The 27877-nt window shown below is 42.0% G+C and overlaps 1 protein-coding gene across 1 annotated transcript in view; it reads left to right on the top strand.

Moving 5' to 3' along the window:
- The first annotated feature begins 1861 nt into the window (after positions 1-1861).
- LOC147122386 (cAMP-dependent protein kinase catalytic subunit beta) overlaps positions 1862-27877 on the top strand; it is a 171920-nt gene continuing 145904 nt past the window's right edge. The window contains exon 1 of the mRNA XM_085983507.1: positions 1862-2350. Within this exon, the coding sequence (XP_085839633.1) occupies positions 2305-2350 (46 nt within the window). The 5' untranslated portion in view covers positions 1862-2304. The remainder of the gene's footprint in view (positions 2351-27877) is intronic.

Here is a 27877-nt window from a genome sequence, read left to right on the forward strand (position 1 = left end):
ACTAATAAATCCAATAGAGAATTCAGGAGAAACTTCTTTACCCAGAGAGTGGTGAGAATGTGGAACTCGCTACCACAGGGAGTAGTTGCGGTGAATAGCAATTAAGGGGAAGCTAGATAAGTACATGAGGGAGAAAGGAATAAAATGCTGATATAGGGCGAGATGTTGCAAGGTGGGAGGAGGCTCGTGTGGAGCATAAACACCGGCATGGACCAGTTGGGCTGAATGGCCTGTTTCTGTGCTGGAAGCTCTATGTAATTTTATGTAAATATACACAGCTGACCTGTCAACATCTGTAAAAAATGTAGGCCATTGTAAGAAGTGCTGATTTAAAAAAAGGTCTAAACCCAATACATTAACACATCTTTTCTGGTTTTTAAATGCTTTACATTTATGTTTCCAGCATTTCAATTTTTTTTAAGATAAAGGGCTCGACGGGCCGAATGGCCTCCTTCTGTGCTGTAACCATTCGATGATTATATATCATCCTATTTTGGTTAACAGTTTGCCTAACTGAAGATTTTCGAAGAAGAGCAGGGGGGGTTATCCCCGGTGTCCTGGGGCCAATATTTATCCCTCAACCAACATCACTACAAAAACAGATGATCTGATCGTTATCACATTGCTGTTGGTGGGGGCTTGCTGTGCGCAAATTGGCTGCCGCGTTTCCTACATTACTACAGTAAACTGCACTTCAAAAAAGTATTTCATTGGCTGTAAAAGCGATTTGGGACGTCCAGTGGTCGTGACGTCCAGTGGTCGTGAAAGGCACTATAGAAATGCAAAAAAAAAAAATTTCTCCAAACAGTAGCCGGGATCATCTCTTAAAAAAAAATCATCTTTAAAAAAATATATATAGATATAAAATTCTTTTATAAAGTGTAGGAGGGTTTTCTGGTTGAGTTTAAGGGGCAGATAGTGAGCTGGTGGGAAATATATATATAAAAATTCTTTTATAAAGTGTAGGAGGGTTTTCTGGGAGAGTTTAAGGGGAAGACAGTGAACTAGTGGGAAATATATATAGATTCATAAAGTGTAGGAGGGTTTTCTGTTTGAGTTTAAGGGGCAGACAGGGAGTTGGTGGGAAATATCTATATATATATAGATGTAAAGTGTAGGAGAGGTGATGGGGCAGACAGTGGGCTGGTGATGGGGCAGACAGTGGGCTGGTGATGGGGCAGACAGTGGGCTGGTGATGGGGCAGACAGTGGGCTGCTGGGATGCTCCAGGCTGGCAGTGCGGAAGTTGCGCTTTAACTCCGATCCCGGGTGGGAGGGTGAAGAGCTTAAAATAACTCGCGCGCCGTTAACCTGGCAACAACAACAGAGTGACCCGCCCCGCTCCCGCGTCTGCCTACGCGGCCGCGAAATAGTGCCCGTCCGCGCGCTGACCGCCAGCGATCAGGTCGAACGCAACAACAAAATAAACAAACACACAAACCGCGGTGGGCGCCAAAAGAACCCTCCCCCTCCCGAGTGCCAACAATTAAGCCTGCCGACGTATTCCGTCTGACTATAAATAGACGAGAGGAAAGCGCAGTGAGCAAAAAAAAGTGAAATCCACGCGCAACCGAACCTGCTTCCAACCGCAAAAAAAGCCAAGCCCCGCCCCCCGCGCGTGACGTCACGGGGGGACCGTTTGCCCCCGCCTTGCCTTCTCCCCGTGACATCACCGTGGCCCCAGGCCCCGCCCCGTGACATCACCGTGGCCCCAGGCCCCGCCCCGTGACATCACCGTGGCCCCGCCCCGTGACATCACTGGCAGCCTTGGCGCAATCGAAAGAGCCACCTCTGCGCGCTGATGTCATGACGTTCCTCTCTCTGCCCCGCGATTACTATTATTGTTGAGAGAGAGAGATCGTCACTTCCGGTGTCAAGTTGGGTTGCGGCGTCGTGGTGAAGTGGCCGTTGCTGCCGTCAGAGAGAGAGAGAGAGAGAGACGGAGGGTGAGAGGGGGGGGGTTGTCCGCCAGCGTCGGAAACCGCATCAGATTATACAAGAGAGAGAGAGAGGACAAAAAAAAGATTTAAAATAAATATTTAAACGACCGAAACAACAACAACAAACTCTCCTTCCCCCCCCCCCCTTTCTCTCCAACCGCCGGCAGCAGCCATCACCCGGAGCGGCGCCTCCTCCCGGATTTTTTTGGGCTTTTTTGACTCTTCCGAAGAGAGAAGCGGGGAGGGAGGGAGGGAGGAGGAGAGGGAGGAGGGGGGGGGGCGCAGCAACCAAAAAAAAAATACACCCAGCCTACCCAGTCCAGGACAAGTTTCAGCTATTGAGTCTCCTCAGTGTCTTCCGAAGGATGGGAAACGCTGCGACAGCCAAAAAAGGCAACGAGATCGAGAGCGGTGAGTGTGCGATTGGGGGGAAGAGATGGAGGGAGAGAGGGAGGCCAGGCTGACCGACCGACCTGGGGCTCATTCATTCTCGACGCCTGTTAAATCCTACAGCCAGGCGGCTTGGGGCCTAGTGCAGCCGGGCTTGAGCCAGTCAGTGTGTTTTTTAAATATATATGTGTGTGTGTGTGTGTGTGTGTGTGTGTGTGTGTGTGTATGCATACACACTCTCTCTCTCTCTCTCTCTCACTCTCTCACACACACACACACACACACACACACACACACACAACTGGAACTGTGACCATCATCCGTACCCTGGCCCTCATTACTAATCTCTCTTTTTATAAAACATTTATTTTTAAATTTAGTTTTTAAATGCCAATTGTTTCAGGAGCTTTTAGTTAGGTTGTGGGGCCGCTTGTGTTTTTTTTTAAACAAAATGGGCTGGTGTTTTTTCAGGTGAAATAGTGGCTGCATCTTGAGGCCTGTCCAGTCCTGCAAACTAGACTATCCACCACAGCAGAGGTTTGCAGACTGGCAGCCTTGTCCCACCTTGCTTCGTGGCAAGGGTTTTGCTTTAACTGGAAAGTTTTATTTAAAAAAAAAGACATCTTTCTTTCTCCCCCCCCCCCCCTCTTCTGTGTATATATAATTATTTTAAAAAATCCTTGTCAAGTTTTCAACTATTACTGCAGCATTTGGAGATCTACATTGCTAACACTTTTGCACTCATTGTATTTATATTGCCTAATTCTGCAAGATATGTCCATTAGCTTGCTGCTGTCAATCTATTTTGTCAACTTCTGCTGACAGCTAGAAAGTCAGCAGTCATTTGCAAAAGTGCACACATTGTTTTGAGGTGGTTTGTGCAAAGAGCGGTTTTATAAAAAAATGTTTTTACCTGAACGTTTTGTTCTGCAACAGTTGATGTGAGCTGGCAATGCATAACTTGTTTTGTGAAGTTTAAATTGCTGAATCTAGTTGGATATTGAACTGTTGTGGTTTTAATATAGTATATTATGCAATGTATTTGGAAAGTCAATAAAATGTTTCATGTACCATTTTTAGAAAGATTCACTGTGCAACATTGAGTTTCATTTTTTAAATGTTACCTGTACAGTAGTAATCTAATTGTAATGGAAAAAGAGATGGCTGTTAAAAGTGGTGACCCAATTTCAGAATGTGGTTTTGCAACGTGTAGACTTATTTTGGTGAATGGTTATGATCTTTGAAATGTTTCACAGTAACTTGTTTCATTGTTGGGCAATGAGGTGCAATGAACTTTTGTGTATCAGCTTTGTTTATTGATTAATTGCCTAATAAGTTTCATGATACATTCACAAAATCATGAGTTGTGATCTTTAGTGAGATTTAAATAAATAGTCCCAATTGTAACTCATACTCTTGTTACCGAAATGATTAAATTACAACTTGTTTGACATGTCACTGACGCTACTTGTACATTACCAACATTTTGAGGGGAAAATTACATTGAGTTTTTTAAACAAGCATTTTCTTGCTGTGTATTTACTGCATAGTTTATGATAGTTGGCTGAAAATAGTGCAGTTAAACTTGCAGTAATTCTGGCTTAGCCATTGATCTGTTGATGAGGATATTATCCTGCATCAAACACGTGGTGCATCTTGGCTGTTGGTGGTCATCACAACTTCTGTTGCTGTGGAAAACAGTGTAGTGAAAACAAAATAAAACTACTTCCGCTAACTCTGTTACAGAAATAATGCATTACAGAGTAATTAGCAGGTAGTAATCTCTCATTGAGCTTTAGATGGTGGTTTATTGGACTTCTCAATGTGATTGCTGGTTATCGCTTCAGGATTACTTCAGCAATGCATTATTCTCCACATAAAATTGTAATTTGGATATATATATATTTCTTTTAGGTCAAAACAATCCTAGCACGGTTGAATGAATGGTAGATAGCTACTTTAGTCCTGAGTGGTTCGAAACACCATAATACTGTAGTACCTATGCCTTAATCGAAACTGAGCTCCTTGGTAATTTTACATATCCAATCGGAGTTTCTGCCGAAGGTACAGCAGCCAATTGGGAGAACCCCCAAGAAGATTTCTGGCGATTTAAAGTTAGGAATTAAAAAGAAAAAGCCTATTCAGTCCACCAAGCCCGCTCCATTCAGAGACCATGCACGAATATTCCATCATGGCCTTCCATAAATGGTAGGATACTGAGAAGTGCAGCGGAATGGAGGGACCTTGGAGTGCACGTCCACAGATCCCTGAAGGTAGCCAGACAGGTAGATAAGGTGGTTAAGAAGGCATATGGGATACTTCCCTTTATTAGCTGAGGCATAGACTATAAGAGCAGCGAGGTTATGCTAGAACTGTATAAAACACTAGTTAGGCCACAGCTAGAGTATTGAGTACAGTTCTGGTCACCACATTACAGGAAAGAAGTGATTGCATTAGAGCGTACAGAGGAGATTTACGAGGATGTTGCCAGGACTGGAGAATTTCAGCTATGAGGAAAGATTGGATAGGCTGCGGTTGTTTTCTTTGGAACAGATGCTGAGGGGAGACTTAATTGAGGTGTATAAAATTGTGAGAGGTCTAGATAGGTCCATTTCCCCTAGCAGAGGGGTCAATAACCAGGGGGCAGAGATTTAAAGTAATTGGTAGAAGGATTAGAGGGGAGTTGAGGAGAACTTTTTTCACCCAGAGGGTGGTGGGGGTCTGGAACTCACTGCCTGAAAGGGTGGGAGAGGCAGAGACCCTCATCGCATTTAAAAAGTACTTGGATATGCACTTGAAGTGCCGTAACCTACAAGGCTACTGGCCAAGAGCTGGAAAGTGGGATTAGGGTGATGGCTCTTTTTCAGCTGGCACAGATACAATGGGCCGAATGGCCTCCTTCTGTGCCGTAATTTTTTATGATTCAATTGTGGAAAAAGAGGAAGCCGTAACCGGCAACTCCACTTTTCAGAAAATATTTTAACTTGTTGATTGACCAGAATGTTTCCTATGTCCACTATCCTGAGGATTTTTTTTTTTCTAACTTCTGACTTTGCTCGAGGCTTTTGAATTTTGTCCTTGTCCTCTAGTATTCTGCTCGTTGTTCTTGGTTTTTCTTCATTTGAACCTTATTTATACCTTTCATTGTTTTAAAGGCCCATGTCTTGGTTTCCCTCCACTTTTTTTTCTTCAGTGAAAAGAAGTTTAGTTGCTTGGGTTGTCTTCATAGCATCATCCCTAGCCTGGAATCACCCCTGTGCCACGCTTTCTAATAAATCTATATCCCTTTTGAAGTAGAGTGACCAAAACTGCGAAACATTTTTTAGAATTGGTCTCACCACTGACCTCCACAGTGCCTGTATAACTTGTTCTGACTGGTAATCCTGTTTCCAGGAAGATACTGCCAGTGCACGACTTACTTTAAATACTACTTCGAACTGACCAGATGCTTTCAAAGTATGATTAATTGCTTCCAAATCCTTTTTGTTTTTCAGCCTCTACCAGTAGAATCTTAAAAATAAGAGCCTTTTCATGTTCTACATATGTTTGCTGTTAGCTCTTTCAATGTGTATTACCCTACACTTAATCCAGATTAAAATCTATGAGCCGTATCTCAGCTCAGTTGCATATGTGGTCCAAGCCTTCCTGAAGATAGAGTTCATTGGAAGTATTGGAGCCCATGGGAATAGCAGAGAAGTTAACCAGAAACCTCAACTTTGCACATTGAGTAACTCCATAAACTGTTCTAAACATTATCTTAAATACTCTCTGCTGAAATATTAGTCCATAATTTAGTGCAGTATTCCACCTCGGATGTAATTCTTGTTGATGGTGTGGAGAACATACATACACCAGTTGCAAAGCGTTACCACTGATTGATTTGCGTGTATTAAGAGCCATATGTAGCTTAGCCTCATGCCAACCTTTCAATGTATGTGAACTTTGCACATATGTACCAAGGTGAGACCTGTATTTCTATATACTTAAAAATGTAAAACATTCAAATTATTTTTAATGTTCATTCTTTACGCACCATTTTTCAAGCCGAGAGGTTTGCTAGAGGAGCTGGTTCTAGACATTTGTACTCGTACTGCTCTGACTCGCCACTAGGAGGTGAGTAAGAGCTTGTTTGGGAGGGCAACGCAGCAAAATATTTGATGGCTTAGTTGGATGCAACTTTTTTGATAGCAAATCTATCACCTGTACATCCCAACTGATTTCACCAGAATGGCAAATCTATCAAAAATATCAGCCTCGTTGCTGGGAGCACAGAATGGTGAAGTGCTGAATGGGTCAGCTCATTTGCAGATCCAGTTGCAGATTAGGGTAAGGAGCACACTGATAGTGGGAGAAGGAAACTGTGTTGGTGAATTTTAAATGAAGAGGACTGTTAAAAGGAAGCGTTGCAATAGGGTGAGAAAAATTCTAAGTCTTCAGAAAGGCTTCTCAACCCATTAGCAGCCTTTGCCATGACGAAAAAGGCAGGGAACTAAGATGTTAGAGGGGGGGAGGGAAATATATGCAGGTATGGCTCAGTGGGCAAGTGACTGAGCAGCCCAGTACCTGACCACTGTTTGGCTGTTGAGATTGAGGTGGTGCTGCATGAGATGACTGGAAAGAGGATTGCCGACCCCAAACGTCTGCATTGCAGCATGCCTGGAAGGAGGCAGTGGTAGGCTTGAGGCCACAACTGACGGCTACCATTGTCTGTGCTAGCCCAATTCTGCATATTAACAGCAGATATTTTTACAAACGATGGCACAGCTCTACATCTGGTTCTGTGAACACAGTTCCCCATGGCTGTTGGGTGGAAGTGCTGAAACGATGGGTCTACCAGGGCAGTCCTGTTTGTGGATCTTGGGGAGGAGGTAGAAGCGGGCTGTGCGGGGCTGGGGAACTGAGGTTGGTGGCCGCGGGGGGAAGATCTCCAGAGGAGATGAGGTCAATGACAGTCCTGGAAACAGTGGTTTGATGTTCGGTAGTGGGGTCATGGTCCAGGTGGAGGTAGGAGGAGGTGTCGGAGAGTTGGCGTTCAGCCTCCGCTATGTAGAGGTCAGTTTGCCAAACAACAGCACCACCCTTGTCAGCAGGTTCCCCATAGCTGTTGCCAGGTACACAAGACAATGCCTAGAAATATGGCTTGTGGGTGCAGCTAATGGGGCTTTGTTGGCAGATGATTATAGTGGAATGCCTTCTTTTATGTTGTACCATTTAAAGGATGATGTGTAAGGATTGGGATGCTTCTGAAGAACCTACCAGCATAAGTTAGTTAGGCTTTCTCACGTTTATGCCCTTGGGTCTGCTGTCACAACCAATCTTCAGAGTTCCAGCCTTTCTGTGCACTAATCGTCTTTCAAAGCAATGTATGTTTGCCTCTATCTCTATTTCAGGTTAGAGGTGCCAGTTTGTGGACATGGAGTTGCCTCTCAGGCAGCCTCATCTGTCTTGTGTCCTTTCATTGTTCTCATTCTCTTCCAAGCACCTGGGAGGGGGGTTATTGGGAAACCCATTAATGGCACTGGGGTAAAAAAAAAACAATTGGCAGAAAGGCTTGAAGTGGCAGCCAGAAGAAAAATGGGGCAAGGGTGGCCTAAAGACTGTCTAGTACATCTTGCAGTTTCTTAAACTTCCATATACTGCTCAGCACTTAGCAGTGTAGGTGCTTATATATTTATATAGATGGTAATTAGAAGTGCTTGCATCCAGTTTAAAAGCCAGAAAAGTAATTGGAAGGATTTATTATATCACTTCTGTGTCAATATTTGCAAACTTCAGTCTGCTTAAGACAGGAGATTTCTATGTCTCTGCTTTTACCTGTTGTCATGTAAACGAGGTGGAGACGACAGAAAAATTGCCCTGTAGGCTTGATGTTGTGTAGGCAGCTCGATAGGTCATGAGTGCTCTTGGAGTTGATGGTGACTGAGAGGTAGGAGACGAGATTTTCATCCTTTCAGTCTGGGTTGCATTCAAACCAAGGTGCTAAGGTGAAAGGTCAGTGTTGAACTCCCAGCCATTCTTAACTTTTTAAATGGCAATTATGAAGCCATGATGAGTTCACGATGCAACATTCAAAATCTGGGTTATGCCTGTGTCATGTGTAGCAAAGAACAAGTCTTGATCATTCATGAGTGGAAGATCTTCCTTAATTCATTCACCATTAAAATGTGTTGTTGGCTTTAGGTAGATGAGACTAATGTATCTTTCTGTTGAGATGGAAGCTAAAGATTCGATAGCACTATTCAAAGAAAAGCAGGGAGTTTTATGGTATCTTGGTCTCATTCCTCTCTCTCTCAACAGTGGCAAAAACAGATTCACTGTTTGTTTCATTGCTGTCTGGGGGATCTTGGAGTGCTTGGAATGCCTGCTGCATTTATCCACATAACAATATTCAGTACTTAATTGTTCCATCTTGGTATCTCTGCCCTGCAAAGACCTACTCAAAACCAACTCCTTTTACCATGCCCTTCATCATGTTCCCAACCTCCCTTACTTCCCAGTGTCCATCTTCACCTCCAGTGAAGTACTTTGGGGCATTTTATTATTTTCAAAGTGCTATATAAATACAACCTCTGACCGTCATGATGAAACACTGTATAAAGGCAGAGGAAACTGAGCCCTACTTGGTTTCTAGTGGATACTGTGAACTTGATTGGAATTCATGGTAACTGACTTACAAAATATAGAATTGACTTGTTTGTAATTGCATGATTTTGATTTCTGGATGAAATGCTATTAAATTGGACTCTGGAATTAAAAAGACTGCCATGAAAGAAGGGTGTGAAAGTATTTCTTAAGGTTAGAAACGCTTTTTAACATGCTTTTATTGCCTTTATTAATATGGCCCTATAAGCTCGTCGTCCTGCTCATTAAGCTTCCACAGTCAGTTAGTTGAAGCAGGTTACTGCATAAAAACAAAGTGCTTGGAAACAGTCAGCAGGTCAGGCAGCATCTGTGGAAGGGCAAGTCAACGTTTCAGGTCGATGACCTTTCATCATCAGAACTGTATACATTAGGTCACTGCATGCATTGACTATTGGATTTATACTTCAATCATTTGCTTTAATATTGTATTGTGGATTACTTTTATTTGGGATATTTCACTTTATCCTTGAGACCTACCAGGAGATTTTGATTTTGAAAAAAATACTAAAATCCTTATATCCCTATGTAAGAAAAGGCATTTACTATCTTTGCTACATTGTCAGAAACATTAATCAAAGTATTCAGAAAGCACGGTGCACGTGGTATTTTATTCTTTATTGACCTAGCAGGGTTTAAAATAAAGGATATTTAGTTGCAGGATTCCCCCATTGTTATATTTTGGCTCTAAGGAATGATCTGTAAGAAGTATTTGGGGCTCCCTGAATGGCCTAATGGGTAAAAGTAAATGTTGTTGCAGTACTAAGCCGTATACAGACTGAAGACCCAGGTTCGATTTCGGGTCTCTGCTGAATTAACTGATCTCAACCAGGTCGGTAGTTGGGACTCCACAACTGATGTTAGTGGCTGTGGGATGGAGTGGCCTAGGGGTTGAAATAAGCCAGGTTTCCTACTCCTGGTCACTTTTATAACTCCTGTATATATCATCAGGTGAGATTAGATGGACTTGGCTATGAAACCCTATATAGTCTAATAGCGAACGCTCACTGTCGTTCATAGGTGAAGAATGGCTATTCGGGTGAAGTACTAGAGGGATGATGGCACTCCCAAGTATAAGGCAGATCCTTCAACAAAGGAGAAAATTGATGAGGCTGAATATTTGGAAGAAGTAGAATTGTAGATATGCTAACATTAGTAACTTTGCAAAATATATTGATACTGTGCTTAAAAACAAATACAGCAGAGGAAACCGAGCCTTAGAAGCTTTGTGTTGGAGACTGAACTTAAGTTGAATTCCTGGTAACCAAGTTACAAAATACAGAATTGACTGTTTCATGGTTCAGATTTCTAGATGAAATGCCATTAAATTGGACTCCAGAATAATGAAACTGCCATTAAGAGGATGTAAAAGCACTGCATTTGTTTATATTGCAATAATTGTGAAATGGAGCCAGTGAAATACTTTAGTTTAGAAGTTGTAATGTTGGCCATGAACTACTGAGACAAGCTGACTACATGTTTTGGGAAGTTAACTCTCCATGTTCTGTGGCAGGCTCACTTTCCAGCATAAATTGCCTATTGTTGCATAGGAAAGGGAACAGATGTTATGTAACAATGTGTGATTATAGTTGCATAATTAAATTAACATTTATGTAGTGACAATTTGGAGAGCGGTTCTGTGAGCTGATAATTGCACAATTTATAAAAGGTATTGAACTAAAAAGTGTACTAAAATTGATTTATGTGTTGCTATTATGCTCAGTCTGAATTTTTATTGTATACTTTTTACGTAGAAAGAAAATAGGAATAGCTGCATTTTTTGAGAATATAGAGTTTCCAATCCCCAGTGTGCCAATTTTCTGATAATTTACAAAGAGGGTGGAGAATTATGTCACATAGAATTTTACAGCATATTACATAGGATTTTACAGCACAGAAACAGGCCATTCGGCCCAACAGCGCTCTGCCAGTATTTATGCTCCATATGTGCCTCCTCTCACCTTGCAGTATGCAGTCTTGTGCTGCCCTTTATCTTCAGATTATATGTCACTTTCCTTTGTGTCATTTGCCAAACATGTGCTATCTGTGTGTTTAGAGCATAAAGGTAACGGCCCAGAAATTCGGGTCGGGGGCTTCCCGCGGGTGCAAGCCTCCGACCTGCACTTACCTTGCGCGCCGGCCGTTGAGCTGTGGGCCCCCGTGGAATTCCAATCCGGGGCCTGGTCCAACTGCCGGCGCGCAGTGCTTGTGTAGCCCAGGGGCGCAGTTAGTTCAATGCGTCCCCTGGGATCACGTGGGCCATGGAGAGCCAATCGGAGCAGGGAAATGCTTCATTCATAAGTTTGACAAGAAGAGCTGTCAAAATTTATAAATACTACAGCCCCAAAACAGCACTAAATCTTCAAAAAAAAAAATTTTAAATCACATTTTTAAAATAAACTATAAATTACATGAAATAACTATTTTAAACAATAATTTAAATTTTTGGAAAAAATAATGTTATTTTCTAACGGGGCTAAAAATAAACTTACCTTGCTTTAAAGTATTTAAAAATAATAAACCTGTGGAAAAAATGTTTTACTTTTAATTAATTCACCACTTACCTTGTAAAAAGCAGGCCTTGCGCCTGCTTTTTAAATGTGTAACTTCTGTAGACTTACCCTCCCGGAGAAACCTGCAAAAAAAAAAAAAAAAACGAAGTTCGATGCGCACGCACAGCCTCTCCCGCACACACGTTCGAACTCTGAACCCCTTCGTTCAGGGGAACGGAAGTGCCAGTTTCCCGCGCGTGCGCAGTGCATGCAGGAAACCGGCACTTCCATTGGGCTTACGAGTGAGTACCCCGTGCGTACTCACCCGTGGAGACCCGAATTTCTGGGCCAACATTTTCGCTCCGTAATAGTCTCGGGTGAGGAGGGAGCTTTTTCAATTTTATTCCTGGAGTTTAGTGACCTCCGCACCACTGCCATTTGTCCATCTTTCTTATGTCGCTGTGAAGAAAAGTGCAAGGGGGAAAATTTTAACAGTACTCACTTTCAAATTTTTAACACTTAATTTAAAGGTCTTCTATTTAGTAAAATGTGTTCTGACTTAAAACATTTTCTCCATTTCCTCCTGCCGCATATGCCTCTTTTATATCGTAAAAGAGAATGGTGCTGAATGGTGCAAAGCTCCCCAACTCTGTTCACAGCCAGCATTGATACTGGTCTGTGGAGAGGCTGCCTGGTTAACAGAGGAAACTGAAAGGCAAGGCTCTCTCAAAGGGAGATAACAATACTGCTGAAAATAGGAATGTTTCCTACTAGTTAGACTTTTAACACTACTTTAATGGAAAGTTATGGGGAAAAGATAGAGAGCAAGACAAGGAAGTACTGCTAATAAGAGTATTCCCCTCCCCTTGCACACTTGTTTGTGAATAATAACTCTAGTATATTGGCGTAGGAATCTTGCATTCTTAATTGTTATATACATATAAAAGATCTTTAACCTGGCACACTCTTATGAAGGATTTTTTGCAAACAAATATTACAATTGTCTACTTTTGCATGGTGCAATATTCTGTAGGCGTCTGGGAGCTGAGTTACACATGGTGTGAGCTGGTGGGTGGTATTTTTTTGTAGAAATTTTTTGGTAAATTATCTGTTGGACTATAAAAATTCCATAGAATAATATCACTTGTCTATACAAATGCCATTTGACATTCAGCAACCAATAATACATTACTTGTAACAAGCACAGTATATTTGTGTTAACAGTTAATATTCTGAGAAAATGTAGTTGACAGTTTTGATAGTCACAATTTTGAAACTCTGTCCAGGGCAAAACATGGTTGGATGTAATGTTGGGAAAATAATTGCCCAGTGTGCTGAAGACCACTCTGTATTGGACTCTTGACGATGGAGTTCTTGAGGATGGGGATTCCTAGTTACCTCAGAAACAGGAAACTAAAACTCGGGCTCCACAAAACAGATGACTGTGAACCCGCGCGTATTTTACATCTTCGTAGTTTGTCTTCACTGTACATACAATCTGAGAATTTTTATTGCATCTTTACTTCCGCTACATTATTCTTTAGAGGGAATCCATTTATGTGAAGTTTTTGAGTTTCTTCTGATGCATTTGCACTTTTTACGGAATGTGGCTTTGGTGATGGCTAAAGTAGATTATTATAAGAACCCAAACTAAACTTTTAATGTATTTAACCAGTTTCATATCTTAGACCAATGTTTATACCTGGGTAGTAGTTTCGGACTTAATAGGCTAATGGAGATTTTCAAATCGAGTTAAGTTTATAAAAAAAAAAAAAAAAAAATTAATTAGTGGACAACTATGGATTGTTGTTTACTTCCCCCTGCAGTTTCTGGCACTTGAATTTTCAGCTTAGTTTTTTTATGGTATGAAGACCAATTTATTCAATACATGCTTAAGGTAGCTCAGATATTACAAGTACAGGGAACTCTTTCGTATCCGGCACCGACGGGACCGGGATGGTGCCAGTTGATTAAAAATTCCGGATAACGGAGAGGTATATCTACCGAGGCTATTTTAACAAAAAAATAATGAAATGTGCAGTATAATTGGGTACTCACCTACAGAATGTTGTGTTAAATGGATGGTGGAAGATGCTTGATTAAGTACAGTAATGCCAGTTGAGGGTAATCCATAACTCTTTAATTACTTAACAGTAAAACAAAACTTATAAACGACTGTATACTGCAGTTTTCGGAGTGAGAATTTTGCCAGTTATTGGAGAATTCCAGATATTTAGGTGCCGTTTAAACGAGAGTTTCCTGTATTTGACACTCTAGCTTGTACATCCCCAGTATATTTTCTAATGGTATATTTGTCAGTTTCACAAATTCTTTCAGATTAAAATGCACATTCGTCTGTCCTCTTAGGTTGACTTAGTGAGGGCAGTTAGTAAACATTTATAACAATCGCATTTAAAACAAGTTGAAAAAAGATACCCTGTTCAGTCTAATGTATATTTAGATACAATTAGGTAACCTTAAATGCAATGTAGATTAAATATAGTAACTCCGTTGCTTTATATTAAAATGGGTGAACTGATGCCGATCACTCGGCAAGTTCAGATCAGAAATGTCATGTATGGAAAGCTGCAGCAGTGAGTCTCAGCAGTCGATGACTAATTGCCCTGTAGAAATTAGCTGCCTGTGGTGTGGCTTTTAGCACCTGTTGATAAATTTTTGACAACCATTTCTTCAGGAGGTACCGTCAAAAATATGCTATTGCAAGTCTTTCCCTTGGGGAATGCATTAAAAAAATTCTTCCTAGACAATGTCCAGCCAATTTAATGCTTTAATGTTACACTAAAATATTGCAGTTACAGTACTGAACCGCTCTCGTACTCTGATAATCTGTGCTGTTTTCAAGGTCTGTTTGGTCTCCCGTTTGTCATTGAACATAGGGACATGTCATCAGGCATCCGTCAGAGGATAAGCATAATAAGCTTTAAAAGGTTTGACGCAATTGGCCTTGGTCTCTCTTCTAATTGCCGGTGTGCACACAATATGCGAATACTTGATTGGTCAGTTGTCAGTCACTTGTTCCATTCACACTGAGGCTACAATGAAATTTTCCAAAGTGTGCTCCATGCAACTTCCTTTTCAGGGGCTATTGGATTTGTGGCTCTTGCATATTACATATATAGAATAGACAGAAACTGGCCTTTCGGCCCAACTGGACCATGCCGGTGTTTAAGCTCCATACAAGCCTCCTCCCACCCCTCTTCCTCTAACCCTATCACAGAATCACAGAAACCCCACAGTGCAGATAGAGGCCATTTCAGCCCATCGAGCCTGCACCGACACTTATCCCACCCGATCCCCGTAACCCCTACACCAACACATATCCCACCCTATCCCCGTAACCCCACGTATTTAATCCCCCTAACACTAAGGGTCAATTTTTATCATAGCCAATCAACTTAACCCGCACACCTTTGGACTGTGGGAGGAAACCGGAGCGTATAACCTTCTATTCCTTTCCTCATTCGTGTTTATCTATGCTATTTGCCTCAACTACTTTGTGGTAGCGAGTTCTACATTTATGTAACTAAGTAACGCACAACGTAACCTTTCTGCATGAGCGCACTCAACCTGCTTTAACTTTCTCCTCTTGTTTCAGGAGAATTCCAATTTAAATTGATAATGGGCCAGGATTATTGTGTGTAGCAGCTGGAAACTAAAGCTGTGCAGTGACGGTGCTCTCGGGGCAGATCGAGCTAGCTTCTGTACTAGGCATTTTTCCATTGTGTCTAAAGCTACAACACCACATAGCAGAGTTCTGACAGTGTATTATTGCAAAAGCTTCTGTGGCATGATGGGTCTTTCCAGATGGTGTTTAATATGAGCCAATGAATGCTATTAGTTGTAACATTTCAAAGCTAAAATAACAAACAACTGTTTTATTCAGATGAATGGGCTACTGCGCTGCATTTTTAAAGAAAAAATATAAACTAAAACATCTTTGTGCTCAGAAGCGTGCACCATCAATAAAGCACAGTTACTAAGAGATCCTTCCTAGTGTAAATCAGTTGAGCCGTACTGTCAACTTGGATCAGCTGCTAACACTCTGTCCTCTGAGTTAGAAAGCCTCACTCCAAGACTGCAGCACATAATCTAGGTTGACACTTCATGAAACACTGAGGGAGTACTGCATTAATAGAGGTGCTGTCTTTCAGATGTTAAACCAGCGCCCAGTTTGGCTGTTTAGGTGGATGTAAAAGATCCTATGGCATAATTTGAAGAAGGCCAGCGGATTCTTGTAGTGTTCTGGCCAAAATTTATCTCGGCCAACACCACCAAAAAATTGATTAACTGGTCATCTCATTGCTGTTTGTGGGAACTTGGTCGCCATGTTTTCTTGCATAACAAAAGTTATGACCCGTCATTGGCTGTGATCCCCTGAGGTGCTATATAAATGCAAGTTCTTTCTCTTCTTTCTTGGTCATCTTATTGCTGTTTGTGGGATCTTGCTGTGAGTAAAATGGCTCTGTTTGTACCCATAACGGCAAGTGCACAACGTAGCTTGTTATACCTTGAGCATCTTGCGATATTTGAGATGCGTTAAGGCGCTATAAAGGCAAGTTCCATCTTTAAACTGCAATTGCTAATGCTGTAGCATATAAACGTACCTCCTTAATCCCATGATTCAGAGCAATTGGAATGCAGTATTAGGGTAGTGTAAATAAATGGCTTCTCACAGTTGTGCTGCCTTATCTACCTCTGCCAACTACTTCTGGAATTCTGGCGCTGGTGTGTTTTTTGTGTTTTGTACATGCAGTAATTAGAGTTTTTGTCTCTCTTTCCTTTCTCTCCCCCCCCCCCCCCCCCCCCCCATTGGGTCCACAGCTTTTGGCTTTGGAGAAAACAGTCAACACTTCAGTATAGCCTGAATTTGATTCACTTAAGAACATAAAACATCTGAAAAGCTATTTGACCTATCAAACATACTTCTTTCACACATTGTATATATTATTATTCTAGCTTGATCATATGAGGGAAGGCCCTACATAATCTTTCCCTAACACAAAGGTCAGAGGGCAGGGCTTTGGAATATCTGTCCTGCATCTTTATTAGTCGGCTCAAGCTGGCTGGTTTCCACAGAGAACATTTCCAACAGTATGGCAACCATGAAATAAAGATAGAAAATGCATTAAGAGAAAAGAAGAATTACTGAAGTTTCAGATGTGTAATCTTCATCAGAGCGGCCTCCCTCTCCCTCTTCCCCCTCCCCCAATCGATTGAAGGACACTATAGTTGCAAACCATGGTTACTTGAAAGAACCACAGGTTACCATGCCACAAACACTAATAAAGTTGTCAGAGTCCATGTCTATTGAGCAGGCTGTGAACAATGTGTTTTAAGAACTATAGAGCTGCTGATGGCTAGAGAGACACTAAGAAAAAAAAAAGTTTTAATTAAAATAAATGTAATTCCTGGCTGGGGTACGTTTCCACAGGTGTCACTTAACCTTCTGTTACCTTTTCCAAATGACTACTACTCGCATATGGGACTTGACGTATGGGGAGTAGCAGCAGAACATTTCACAAGGGGAGAGTGGCTGATTTTGATCATCTCATTATCCAATGGCATCTTGTGCACTTTATTGAATAATGATTAGTGGGAACTATAACCATTTTTTTGGGTTACTTCCTCCGCAGGGTGATGAAGCTAATTGCAGCCCCAGAGGGCTGTGGATGCTCAGCTGTTGAGTGTATTCAAGACTGAGATCGAGACATTTTTGGGCACAAAGGGAATTATGGGATAGGGTGGGAAAGTGGAGTTGAGGTAGATCGTCAGTCATGACCTTTCTGAATGACAGAACAGGCTCAAGGGGCTGGCTGGCCTCCTCCTGCTCCTATTTCTTATGTGCTTGACTGTCTTCTGCTCTGGTTTTCTGGGGTCTACCCTGGTACTGGTCTAAAAGGAGGATGACCACTTTGCATGCAAAATAACTCAGATAATTAACACACATCTACTCTAGATTAAATCTAGATCACTGTTTACTGTGTTTGTAGGGCGCTTGCAATGTCACATACCGATACTGTACATATATGTACTTAGAGTAAATTAGTAGAATTGGACATCACTGGGCAGCCTTGCATTTTAAGGCGTTAATATACTTCAATTTAAAGTCATATCCATGAAATGTGCTGGATAAGTGCACATTTTCAATTTTTTAAACTGTTTTCTTTGTTCCTTTTTAGACTGATGGTAAGAAAAAACAGTTCTCTGGTAGGTTCAAAGGCAGCTAGGTTTGAAGTGGGAGGAAAGTACAGTAGGTTGGAAGTGGCTGTATTCATTGACAGTTTGTGACATTTTCCAGTGTTGATAATGATGGGTCTTTCATTTTAGAAATTCAAATAAAAGTAAACCTGCCATATTGGTGAATTTTTTTCCTGATTTATTTAATACTAGGTCAATTTTTTTTAAATAAATTGTGCATATGCAATCTTGTGCTTGTTGAGTTCAAAAGTTGAAGCATTTGACCCTGTTGCCTTTCCCTAGTTGCTAGGGAACTGCAGGTTGAACAAGACGTTTCTTTGCTAGCCTGCGATCGGAGTGGACATAAGCAGTTACGCTGTTCAGCTTGTCATGACCAAAAAAGAGAGTGGCTACCTCTGGTTTGTCATTGGAAGCGTGGGCTACAACTACCTGTTTTAGTGATATCTGCCACTTTATTTCCTTTACTGTTTTGCTGTGGGCCTTGGGCTGCCTCCAGGGCAGAGAGGTGTGGTGTGTGTGTGTGGTGGGTGGGTGTGTGTGTGTGTGGTGGTGGGTGTGTGTGGTGGTGGGTGTGTGTGTGTGGTGGTTTGTGTGTGTGTGTGTGTGGTGGTGTGTGTGTGTGTGTGTGTGTGTGTGTGTGTGGTGGTGTGTGTGTGTGTGTGGTGGTGTGTGTGTGGTGGTGTGTGTGTGTGTGTGTGTGTGTGTGTGGTGGTGTGTGTGTGTGTGGTGGTGTGTGTGTGGTGGTGTGTGGTGGTGTGTGTGTGTGGTGGTGTGTGTGTGTGGTGGTGTGTGTGTGTGGTGGTGTGTGTGTGTGTGGTGTGTGTGTGTTCCATTGTGATGGTGCTTTGCAGCAGAGCTTCCTCATGTCCCCAACCAACATTCATACACACATTTCTAGTACGAATTGCTGGATAATGACCAGGAGTAAGAATGCTGGCTGTTTTCCTTCCCTAACCATAGGGTGTCTAGGCCAATTGTAGCACCCTACTGATAACTAACTCGGGACACACCAAGGATCCAACTTTGCAATGTCTAGCCTGTGTGGTTCACCACTTCACTGCTGTAATCAACTGAGCTGTTGGGGCAATCCCTACCTTTTTTTGCTTTGTTACAATGATGTAGCAAAGAAGCATTAAATCCTTGTAACAAAGGAATGTTCTACAATGTTAAAGGCACTATATAAATGCAAGTTGTCATATTTTCAAATAATTAAATCTCCTACACCGTATGCTGTGTAAAAGCCACCTCTTGCATACTGAAAAAAAACTCAACATTTTGTGTAGTTTCTCTTTGTAAACTCACTATGAAAATGTAGAGTGGAAAAATACAGCAAGATGTGAATTGCACATCAGGCAATTGACATGACAAACTTGCTCACTGAAATTAAGCACGGGTTCAGCTAAAAATTCAAACTGACCATAATTGAATGCAATGTAAACCCAATCCCTGAAACCACATTAAAAGGCTACACTAAGTTCCGGATTCTTGTTGGGTGAGGTGTCTGAGCTTGAGATCATTGGTAATTTTGGATTCTACTAAAAGCTTTGGTAATGATTTGAAAAATCACTACAATCTTATTAGGCAAGAGAGAAGCACCAAGGTGTATGAAATTTTAAGGTTTTAGCACTTAAACAATTTGCATACTTTACTCTATCGCTTAACTCCGTAGTCTGTTTGTTTTTGAAGTTAATGTTTTCCCCAAAATAAATTCAGTGGATGAGAATACTTTACAGCACAATTTGGAGCGTTCAGTTCTATAGATCCAAAAACTAATAGGAAGGAGGAAATGTGATAACTAACCCCTTTCTCTACCCCTCCCCACCACCACGTACAGACTTTGACATGTTGATTGTCATATTCAGGTTGAAGAACTTTACCAATTGTACAACCCCCTATCCTTATTTGTTGAAGTTTTATCTATTCTAGTCCACTGAATCTTAAGTTTTTGCCATTTTATTTTGTTAAGAGTATGTAATTAATGGATAATACTCTTAACTATAACTTTGAGATACATAAAGTCAACAGAACATTTTTGAGTTATTAAATAAAAATGGATTGCCTCATCTCATCTGGCTCCTTGAGCACCTTCCTTCAATGCGATAGACCTGTGTCCTGTATCCATACCTCTAGCAAATCAATTCTTGAGCCAACCAATTTAGATATATTTGAGAGCAGTAAAGGGGGCAATTATTCTCTCTCCTCAACTGCCCCCCCCCCCCCCCCCAACCACATTTTGCTTTCCTATAGGGAAGTGCTTGAAACATATGGGTTCACTGTGCTGAGAATGAGGCATAGACCTGTACATGGTACCTGAAGGGCCACAGCTACACCCCTGCACTGGCTTTTCAAATCAAATCAAATCAACTTTTTTTGTCATTGTTAGTGCACAAGTGCAGTACAACGAAATGTAGGCTTGCGGCTCCTGAGAGTGTACATTTGGATTAAGACATTTAAACATTCAACATACATTTGGCTTGTAGTATATTAACATAAATATGACCATAATAAAGTGCATTGGCAGATGTGCAGGCTTTAGAGTTTATTTGTGGAGTTCAGTAGGATGACAGCCCTGGGAAAGAAGCTGTTCCTAAATCTGGTCGTACGGGTGCGAATGCATCTGTAGCGCCTCCCAGATGGTAGGAGGGTGAACAGACTGTGGCTGGGGTGGGTAGGGTCTTTGATGATGGACCGTGACCTCTGTAGACAGCGTTTCTGGTATATGTGCTCTATGGTCGGTAGCCGGGTGCCGGTAATGCGTTGGGCAGTTTTGACTACCCGCTGCAGGGCTTTCCGGTCATAGTAGCTACAGCTGCCATACCATACTGTGATAGTTTGTCAGGATGCTCTCTATAGTGCAGCGGTAAAAGTTAGAGAGGATCAGGGGTGACAGGTTACATCCCTTCAGCCTCCTTAAGAAATATAGGCGCTGCTGGGCCATCTTCACCAGAGAGGAGGTGTTGAGGGACCAGGAGAGGTCTTCTGTGATGTGGACTCCGAGGAACTTAAAGCTGTCCACCCTTTCCACCACAGCCCCATTAATGTGGATGTGGGTGTGACTTCCGCCTTTGGACTTCCTGAAGTCCACAATGATTTCTTTTGTTTTCTTGGTGTTAAGGGCCAGGTTGTTATCGGCGCACCACTTCACGAGATGCTGGACCTCCTCCCTGTGGGCTGACTCATCGTTGTTGGTGATCTGGCCTACTACCGTGGTATCATCCGCAAACTTGATGATGGTGTTAGAACCATTAACAGCCACACAGTCGTGGGTGAAGAGGGAGTAGAGGAGGGGGCTCAGCACACATCCTTGTGGGGCCCCCGTGTTCAGGGTCGGGGGGTGGGGGGGAGGTGTGGTTACCTAATTTGACAGACTGGGGTCTGTTTGTTAGGAAGTCCAGGGTCCAGTTGCAGAGGGAAGTGTTCAGGCCAAGAGTTTGGAGTTTGGTGGCCAGCTTGTTGGGGACGATAGTGTTGAATGCTGAGCTGTAGTCTATAAACAGCATTCTGATGTAGGTCTCTTTACCATCTAGGTGATTCAGTGCCGAGTGTAGAGCAGTTGTGATTGCATCCTCCGTTGATCTGTTTGCACGATAGGCAAACTGGTGTTGGTCAAGAGAGGCAGGAACACTGGCTTTGATGTGGGCTAAGACCAGTCTCTCGAAACACTTCATTATGATGGGTGTGAGTGCAACAGGTCGATAGTCGTTCAGGCACGTCACAGCCGTTTGTTTTGGCACAGGAATAATGATTATGTAAATACATTATTTTGAGAAAGTCACTTCTCTATCATTGTGTTCTCAAATGGAAAATCCTCATTATTTGCTATTGTTTTTGCGCTAATAGTTTTTCAGAATCCCAGTTGTACTTTAAAGTATTTAGTGCTCAAACAAAACTTGTTCTATACATAAAACGAATGGGTTCATTTTTGGGTTATTTTTGCTTACATGTGTAACTCACCTATGGTATCAGACTTTGTATCCAAATTTGAACTTCCGAGCTCAACAACTTGGCTTTTATGCTTTCGTAATTTTTTTCCCAAATTTCTTGTCTTATTTCTTCGTTCAACACTGCCTGCTTTCAAAAAATGGATACATTTGCTCTGTGTTTTGTGGATTTTTTGGTAGGGAGCCCCATATCCCCTCTAGCATACGAGCTCATTGACGTGTTTGAGTCCAAAATGCTAGGAACTAAATGTTGACACAAGTGCCAACATTCTGGACATGAATACTAGCTTGTCATCTTGTTAATTCATAGAAACATAGAAGATAGGAGCAGGAGTAGGCCATTCGGCCCCTCAAGCCTGCTCCGCCATTCAATGCGATCATGGCTGATCATCCAAATTCAGTACCCTGTCCCTGCCTTCTCCCCATATCCCTTGATCCCTTTAGCCTTAAGAAATATATCTAACTCCTTCTTGAATATATTTAATGAATTGGCCTCTACTGCCTTCTGTGGTAGAGAATTCCACAGGTTCACCACTCTCTGGGTGAAGAAATTCCTCCTCATTTCTGTCCTCAATGGCTTACCCCTTATCCTTAGACTGTGACCCCTGGTTCTGGACTCCCCGACCATTCAAACAACAAATCTGAATGACTTTCTTGCTAAAGTGTTGGTTCTTTTCAATTTTGGGCAACTTGGAAACCATATCACAAATGAGTGCCAATAAATGATAACTTGCCTAAGTTTGACTTTTAACTTTGAAGTAAACTTTTACAATCTATTTTTAAAATCCTGCACTAATTTCCATCAGAGGGCAGTTTCCCCCACTTTCTTTTAGGCACTTTATTTTGCAGATTGGAGGACAGGAGGCTTTTTAATAAATAAAATAAAAAAATCCTTCTCAACTTTCTGATCTCTATCAAACCTATTGTTGTCAATACAACATAGGAAAAGTCACAGTTAAGCTAATACCCTTGTGATGCCCTTAATTTATCATTCTGAATTGTTGACACAACCAATGCCGTTGAGAGTTGTAACCAGCAGTACTTCACACTAGTGTTACGATGCTCGGATACAATCCAAGTTTGGAATGTTTTTCCATCCAGAGGACATAATGAGAGAATTTTACACAACTATGCTTCACTGAAATCCTAATTGACAGGACTGATCGTAATGTGTCCATGAGACGCAGTATTTTACAACAAGGTTAACAACTTGTACTTATATAGTGCCTTTAATGTAGGAAAGCATCTCGGTGGGGTGGGGGCGCTTCACCGGAGCATAATCAGCCAAAAATTGACACAGATCCAAGAAAAATATTGGAAGGAGTGACTCAAAGCATGGTCAAAGAGACAGGTTTTAAGGAGTCTTAAAGAGGAAGAGGGAGGTGGAGAGGCTTAGGAAGGGAATTCCTGAGCTGAAGGCCTAGATGGCTGATTGCACGGCCGCCAATGTTGAGACAAAGGGAGTGGCATAAAAGGCCAGGGTTGGAGGAACGCAGAGGTCTTGGAGGGCTGGAGGAGATTAGAGGTGGGGAGGGGCAAGGCCAGTGGAGGGATTTGATCAAAAGGATGAGAATTTTAAAATTTTAATGTGGCTTTGGGGGGAAAATAAGAGCATGAGCTAGAAGATAATGATTGGGAGGAGATGTGCGAACTAGGCTTTCCCTCAGTGAAAAAACTCTGTTTCACATTCTTCAATTTCTTTAACCTTTTTTGGCTGGTTGGTATAATATATTGGTTCCAACCCACATTGATAAAAATGTTTGTTCCTTGCTTGCTGGATAGCTCAGTGGGTAAATGAACAGCATGATGTGGTACTAATTCATGCAGGCCAGGGAGGTCCCTGATTCAATTCTCCGTCTGTGCTGAGTTAGGTGATCGTAACCAGAATAGCAGTCGAAATGCAAGAATTGTTCTGTGTATCCCTGGGCGGAGGAGCAGAAAGCAGAGTCCTGGTGCTGATCGCTATCCAGTAATTTCTGCTAGAACACGCATGCAGCTTTGAGTAAGACTTGGCGATAGTTTCCCCATGCCAGGGTCAAGTGGCCTGCCAATGCTTGTTATCTACCCTGATGTGTAAAGAATGACCACTGCTCCGGAGTACTGTAAAGGAGCTGCTGGCACCAGTGGGATAGGGGGAAGCAATGTTTGCAGAATTTAGAGAATTAGTGTTTGGATGCTCTAGCATCTTCAATGTTCATATAACTACAGCTACTGTGGGATGCAATCACAATGGAGTGCATCCCTTATTCAGTTAAGGTGAGGCTATGTCTCTCTAACAGTACACGAGCGATGCCCCTGATCACTGTCCGTCCAGCACTCCATTTGTTAATCCACACACATTGCCAGAACATTTGAGTAACGTGGGGAAGGAGGACATAATGCTTAAAGAATTATTTTAAGATGTTGAGAAATATGGCATTTAAAATGGTAATGTGTTAATGTTTTCAAATGCCCTTTCTGGGGTTAAAATGGTAGTTGATTACATCAAAAAATATTGCTTTGTGAATTGAGAAACATAAAGACTTTGTGGAATATAAAATTATATGGAAGGAGTGATGTGACAATGTCGGTAAGGGTGTAAGAGTGCAAGAAATATTGTAAAAATGTGGTTTGTAAAGGATTAGGAAGCGATGTCTTGGCCAATGTGATAAGTGTAAGGCAGCTAATTGTGTCTAGCTGGGTTTAGAGTTGCTGAAGGTAAGTGGTTGTCTGCATGGTATCTGGCACCTTTTATATTGCAGGGCTGTTTCTAGTGGAAGTGGTCCTGCAGTGAAGGTGATACTCCTGAATTGGGTCTGTTTACATGTGCTTGGATTTGCACACAGGCAGCAGCACAAATAACTGCATATAATTGTGCACTAGCACTTCTTCACATCCTGTTGATGGCTTTTGGTTTCTGTTAGGCGAAGGTCTGTACAAGCCAGTAATATGAAAACTGCATTACTGTCTTGCATGGGAGACTTGAGTGCAGCTGGCCGAGAGCCTGAAAAGCCGGCGGGTGGGCATTTATATTTGCAGCAGTCAGCAATGTTTCTAACTGAAGGACCCTGGGAAACCCACTTAGTGCGGCGGATCTTTGTGCATCTGGAGTCGGTGAAGTAATGTAACTACCATGTCTGATAGGTTTATTTAGAAGGAACTCACCATTGCCATGGTAGGGTAAAATAGGAGCCTAGTAACTAGGGAAAACTTACTGAATTGAGAGGTGACTTTTGTTTCCATGAAATATGTTATGGAGTAAACCCAGGTTGAATGGAGAGAACAATTCTGAACTCCGTCTGTGTTTTGTCCAGGAGACAGACTAGAAATTGAACTCCAAATGATGGTTATTTGTATTTGCAAACTTGGGCCTGCTGAAACAGGCTTCACTGCATCGATTGTTTGCTTGTGACTGGGCACGTGGCCTGCAGGGTTGCTAACTCTAGTTGGATGTATTCCTGGAAGTTTATCACATGACCACCTGCCTCCAACCACCCAGTCATACAGCCTTTTTTTCCCCAGCTCCAATATTTTTCTAACTAATAAATGAAAGTGTTCAAAGAAAATGAATGGGGGATGGATCAATTTGTGATTTTTCTTCTGGGTTGCTTGCAGCAGATTCATCTTGAATCCCTGGAGACTCCAAGACAATCCTAGGCCTGCTGTTCTTAACTGTGACTCTGAAACAAAAGGAGAAAATGCTGGGAACGCTTATCAGGTCAAACAACATCCACGATGCTGATTGACCTGTTGGATGTGTCCAGCATTTGCTGGTTTTGTTTTAGTTTTCCAGTATTTGCATTTTTGTACTTTTTGTTTGACTGCTAACCTGTTTGGTGTTCCAGTAAAATACTTTTGTCTTCAGGCACTTCGATATATGTGTCAAGGTAGGCCTTCAGGGGAGATGCTGAGTAGCGGCATATTGCTTCCTACAGGGAAGGAAAGTCAAATGAGTCACCTCTTGAACATCGTCCAGCAACACTGACACAATCCTGGAAGCAGCATGCCTGTCTTCTCTCAGACACACAAAGTATAGTGCACTGAGTGGAGGACAGGGCATAACAAAGAGAAGAACATTGCTTGAACAGTTTTAAAAGAAATGGCATGCCAGCACTTCAGACACAGACTTCTTTTCCTTTCAGCAGCATTCTTTCCCCCTTCCCAAAGTCGGTGACTCGTGCTTTAGGTTCCGTTCCATGGCCACTGTTTGTACAAGTGGCAATTTTTCATGTGGTCAGATCGAGTGTTGGCTGGCTATTTGATCACAAGGAAGACTTTGCGGCTGAGCTCATTCCTGTTTTCACTTGACATTCATGTATCCATACTCTTCAGAGATGACTAGCAATAACGACAATAGTAAGACAGAAAATTCTGCATTTGTGTAACAGTTTATTACATCTCAGGGAAAGTCCCAAAGCACTTCATAAATGATTACGTTCAAAGTGCAGTGACATATGTAGGAAAATATGACACTCAGTTTCAACACCGCAAGGTCCCACAAATAAATGAATGACCAGGTTAATCTATTTTGGTTAGCAGCCAGAGCATGTATGTATAGATTTTGTAGTTCTAAAGCAGTATGTTGCATTTTTTAGTTTAATATCTGGCTATACATTTCATTGTACTGCACTTGTGCACTAACAATGACAATAAAGTTTATTATTATTATTATTAATAAAGTTTTTCAAATCTGGCAATATTTCACCTGAGTTTTTGTGGGTGTTGCTGTCTAGTTCATTCATTTAAATATACCAAATATATAAATCCAAAAAACAAGATCTGAGGTAGCAGATGGAATATTTTTCAGCCTTAAGGTATTGCTGCAATGTTGGAGGTGTGGTCTTCTGGCTGAGATGTTAAACCAAGGTCCTACCCCCTCAGGTAAACATCAAAGATCCTGCAGCACTATTTGAAGGAGAGTGGGGAAGTTCTCCCGGGATCCTGGCCAATACTTATCCCTCAACCAACATCACTAAAACAAACAGTTTATCTGGTCATTTATCTATTGCCGTTTGTGGGATTTGCTGGGTGCAAGAAAGACAGACTTGCATTTATATAGCACCTTTCACTACCACCGGACGTCCCAAAGTGCTTTACAGCCAATTAAGCCATTTTTTGAAGTCTAGTCATTGTTGTAATGTAAGAAATGCGGCACCCAATTTGTGCTCGGCAAGCTCCCACAACAACAGTACTGTGATGACTAGATAATCTGTGTTTGTTGTTTTGATTGAGGGATAAATATTGTCCAGAACACCGGGGATAACTCCCCCCTGCTCTTCGAAATAGTGCCATGGGATCTTTTACGTCCACCTGAGAGCGAGCCGATGGGGCCTCGGTTTAACGGCACATCTGAAACAGCACCGCACTCCCTCAGCACTGCACTGGCGTGTCGGCCTAGATTCTGTGCTCAAGCCTCTGGAGTGGGACTTGAACCCACAACCTTCTGACTCGGAGGCGAGAGTGCTACCCACTGAGCCACTGACTGACGAGTTGGTTGCCGCGTTTCTCTACAACAAAAACTGCCCTCCAAAAATACTTCATTGGTTGTGAAGTGCTTTGGGAAGCCATGAAAAGCACAAGATAAACATGCCTCTTCTTTCTATAGTGAGAAGTAGTATCAATTTATTGATTGTGTTGCATAAGTGGATGAAACACTTGTATAATGTTGAATTATCTTGGCTTAATACGGCAGAAGAATGTGTTGAAAGACTCTTAAATCAGTAGACAACAACATGATATTGAAAGGTGTGCAGAGAAAAGAAACTGCATAAACAGGAGAACTTCAATTTTTGTTGTTGTACATTGTCGCCACAACAAGGTGACACAAATAAAGCAACACACATTAAGTCCACCAACACTGACTTATTCACCACAGGAAGAGGTTAATGATGAAGCTACCTACACTACCTGCACACGGTAACACCCAAAACTGGCCATACTCCTCAATAATAAGCATACTGCAGAAGCACATTAAACAGAAACTTTCAGACTGTTGCTGCTGCAAACAGTGTTAATTTTCAATGCACTGAAAATCCAGCAGCAGCAATGACGGCATGTTTTGTTGGCAGGGGTTGCCGAGAAAATGAGGGAAGCATTAGCAGGCAGCAAAATATGAAAATGAGACACGCATGTTCCAGAGTTCATTCCTAAGCAGTACAACACTTGGAAAGTGAGATGATGTTGCTCAATACCTCAAACAGCGCTGTCTCCGTTTTTCATGCTTCTCCTGTTTTGGGGTTTATTTCAAAGTGTGGTGTCAAGATGGCATTACTTAAGTT

This window comes from Somniosus microcephalus, chromosome 3 (genome assembly GCF_052327205.1).
Source record: "Somniosus microcephalus isolate GS21.2 chromosome 3, FLI_Smic_1.0, whole genome shotgun sequence".
NCBI classification, from domain to species: Eukaryota; Metazoa; Chordata; class Chondrichthyes; order Squaliformes; family Somniosidae; genus Somniosus; species Somniosus microcephalus.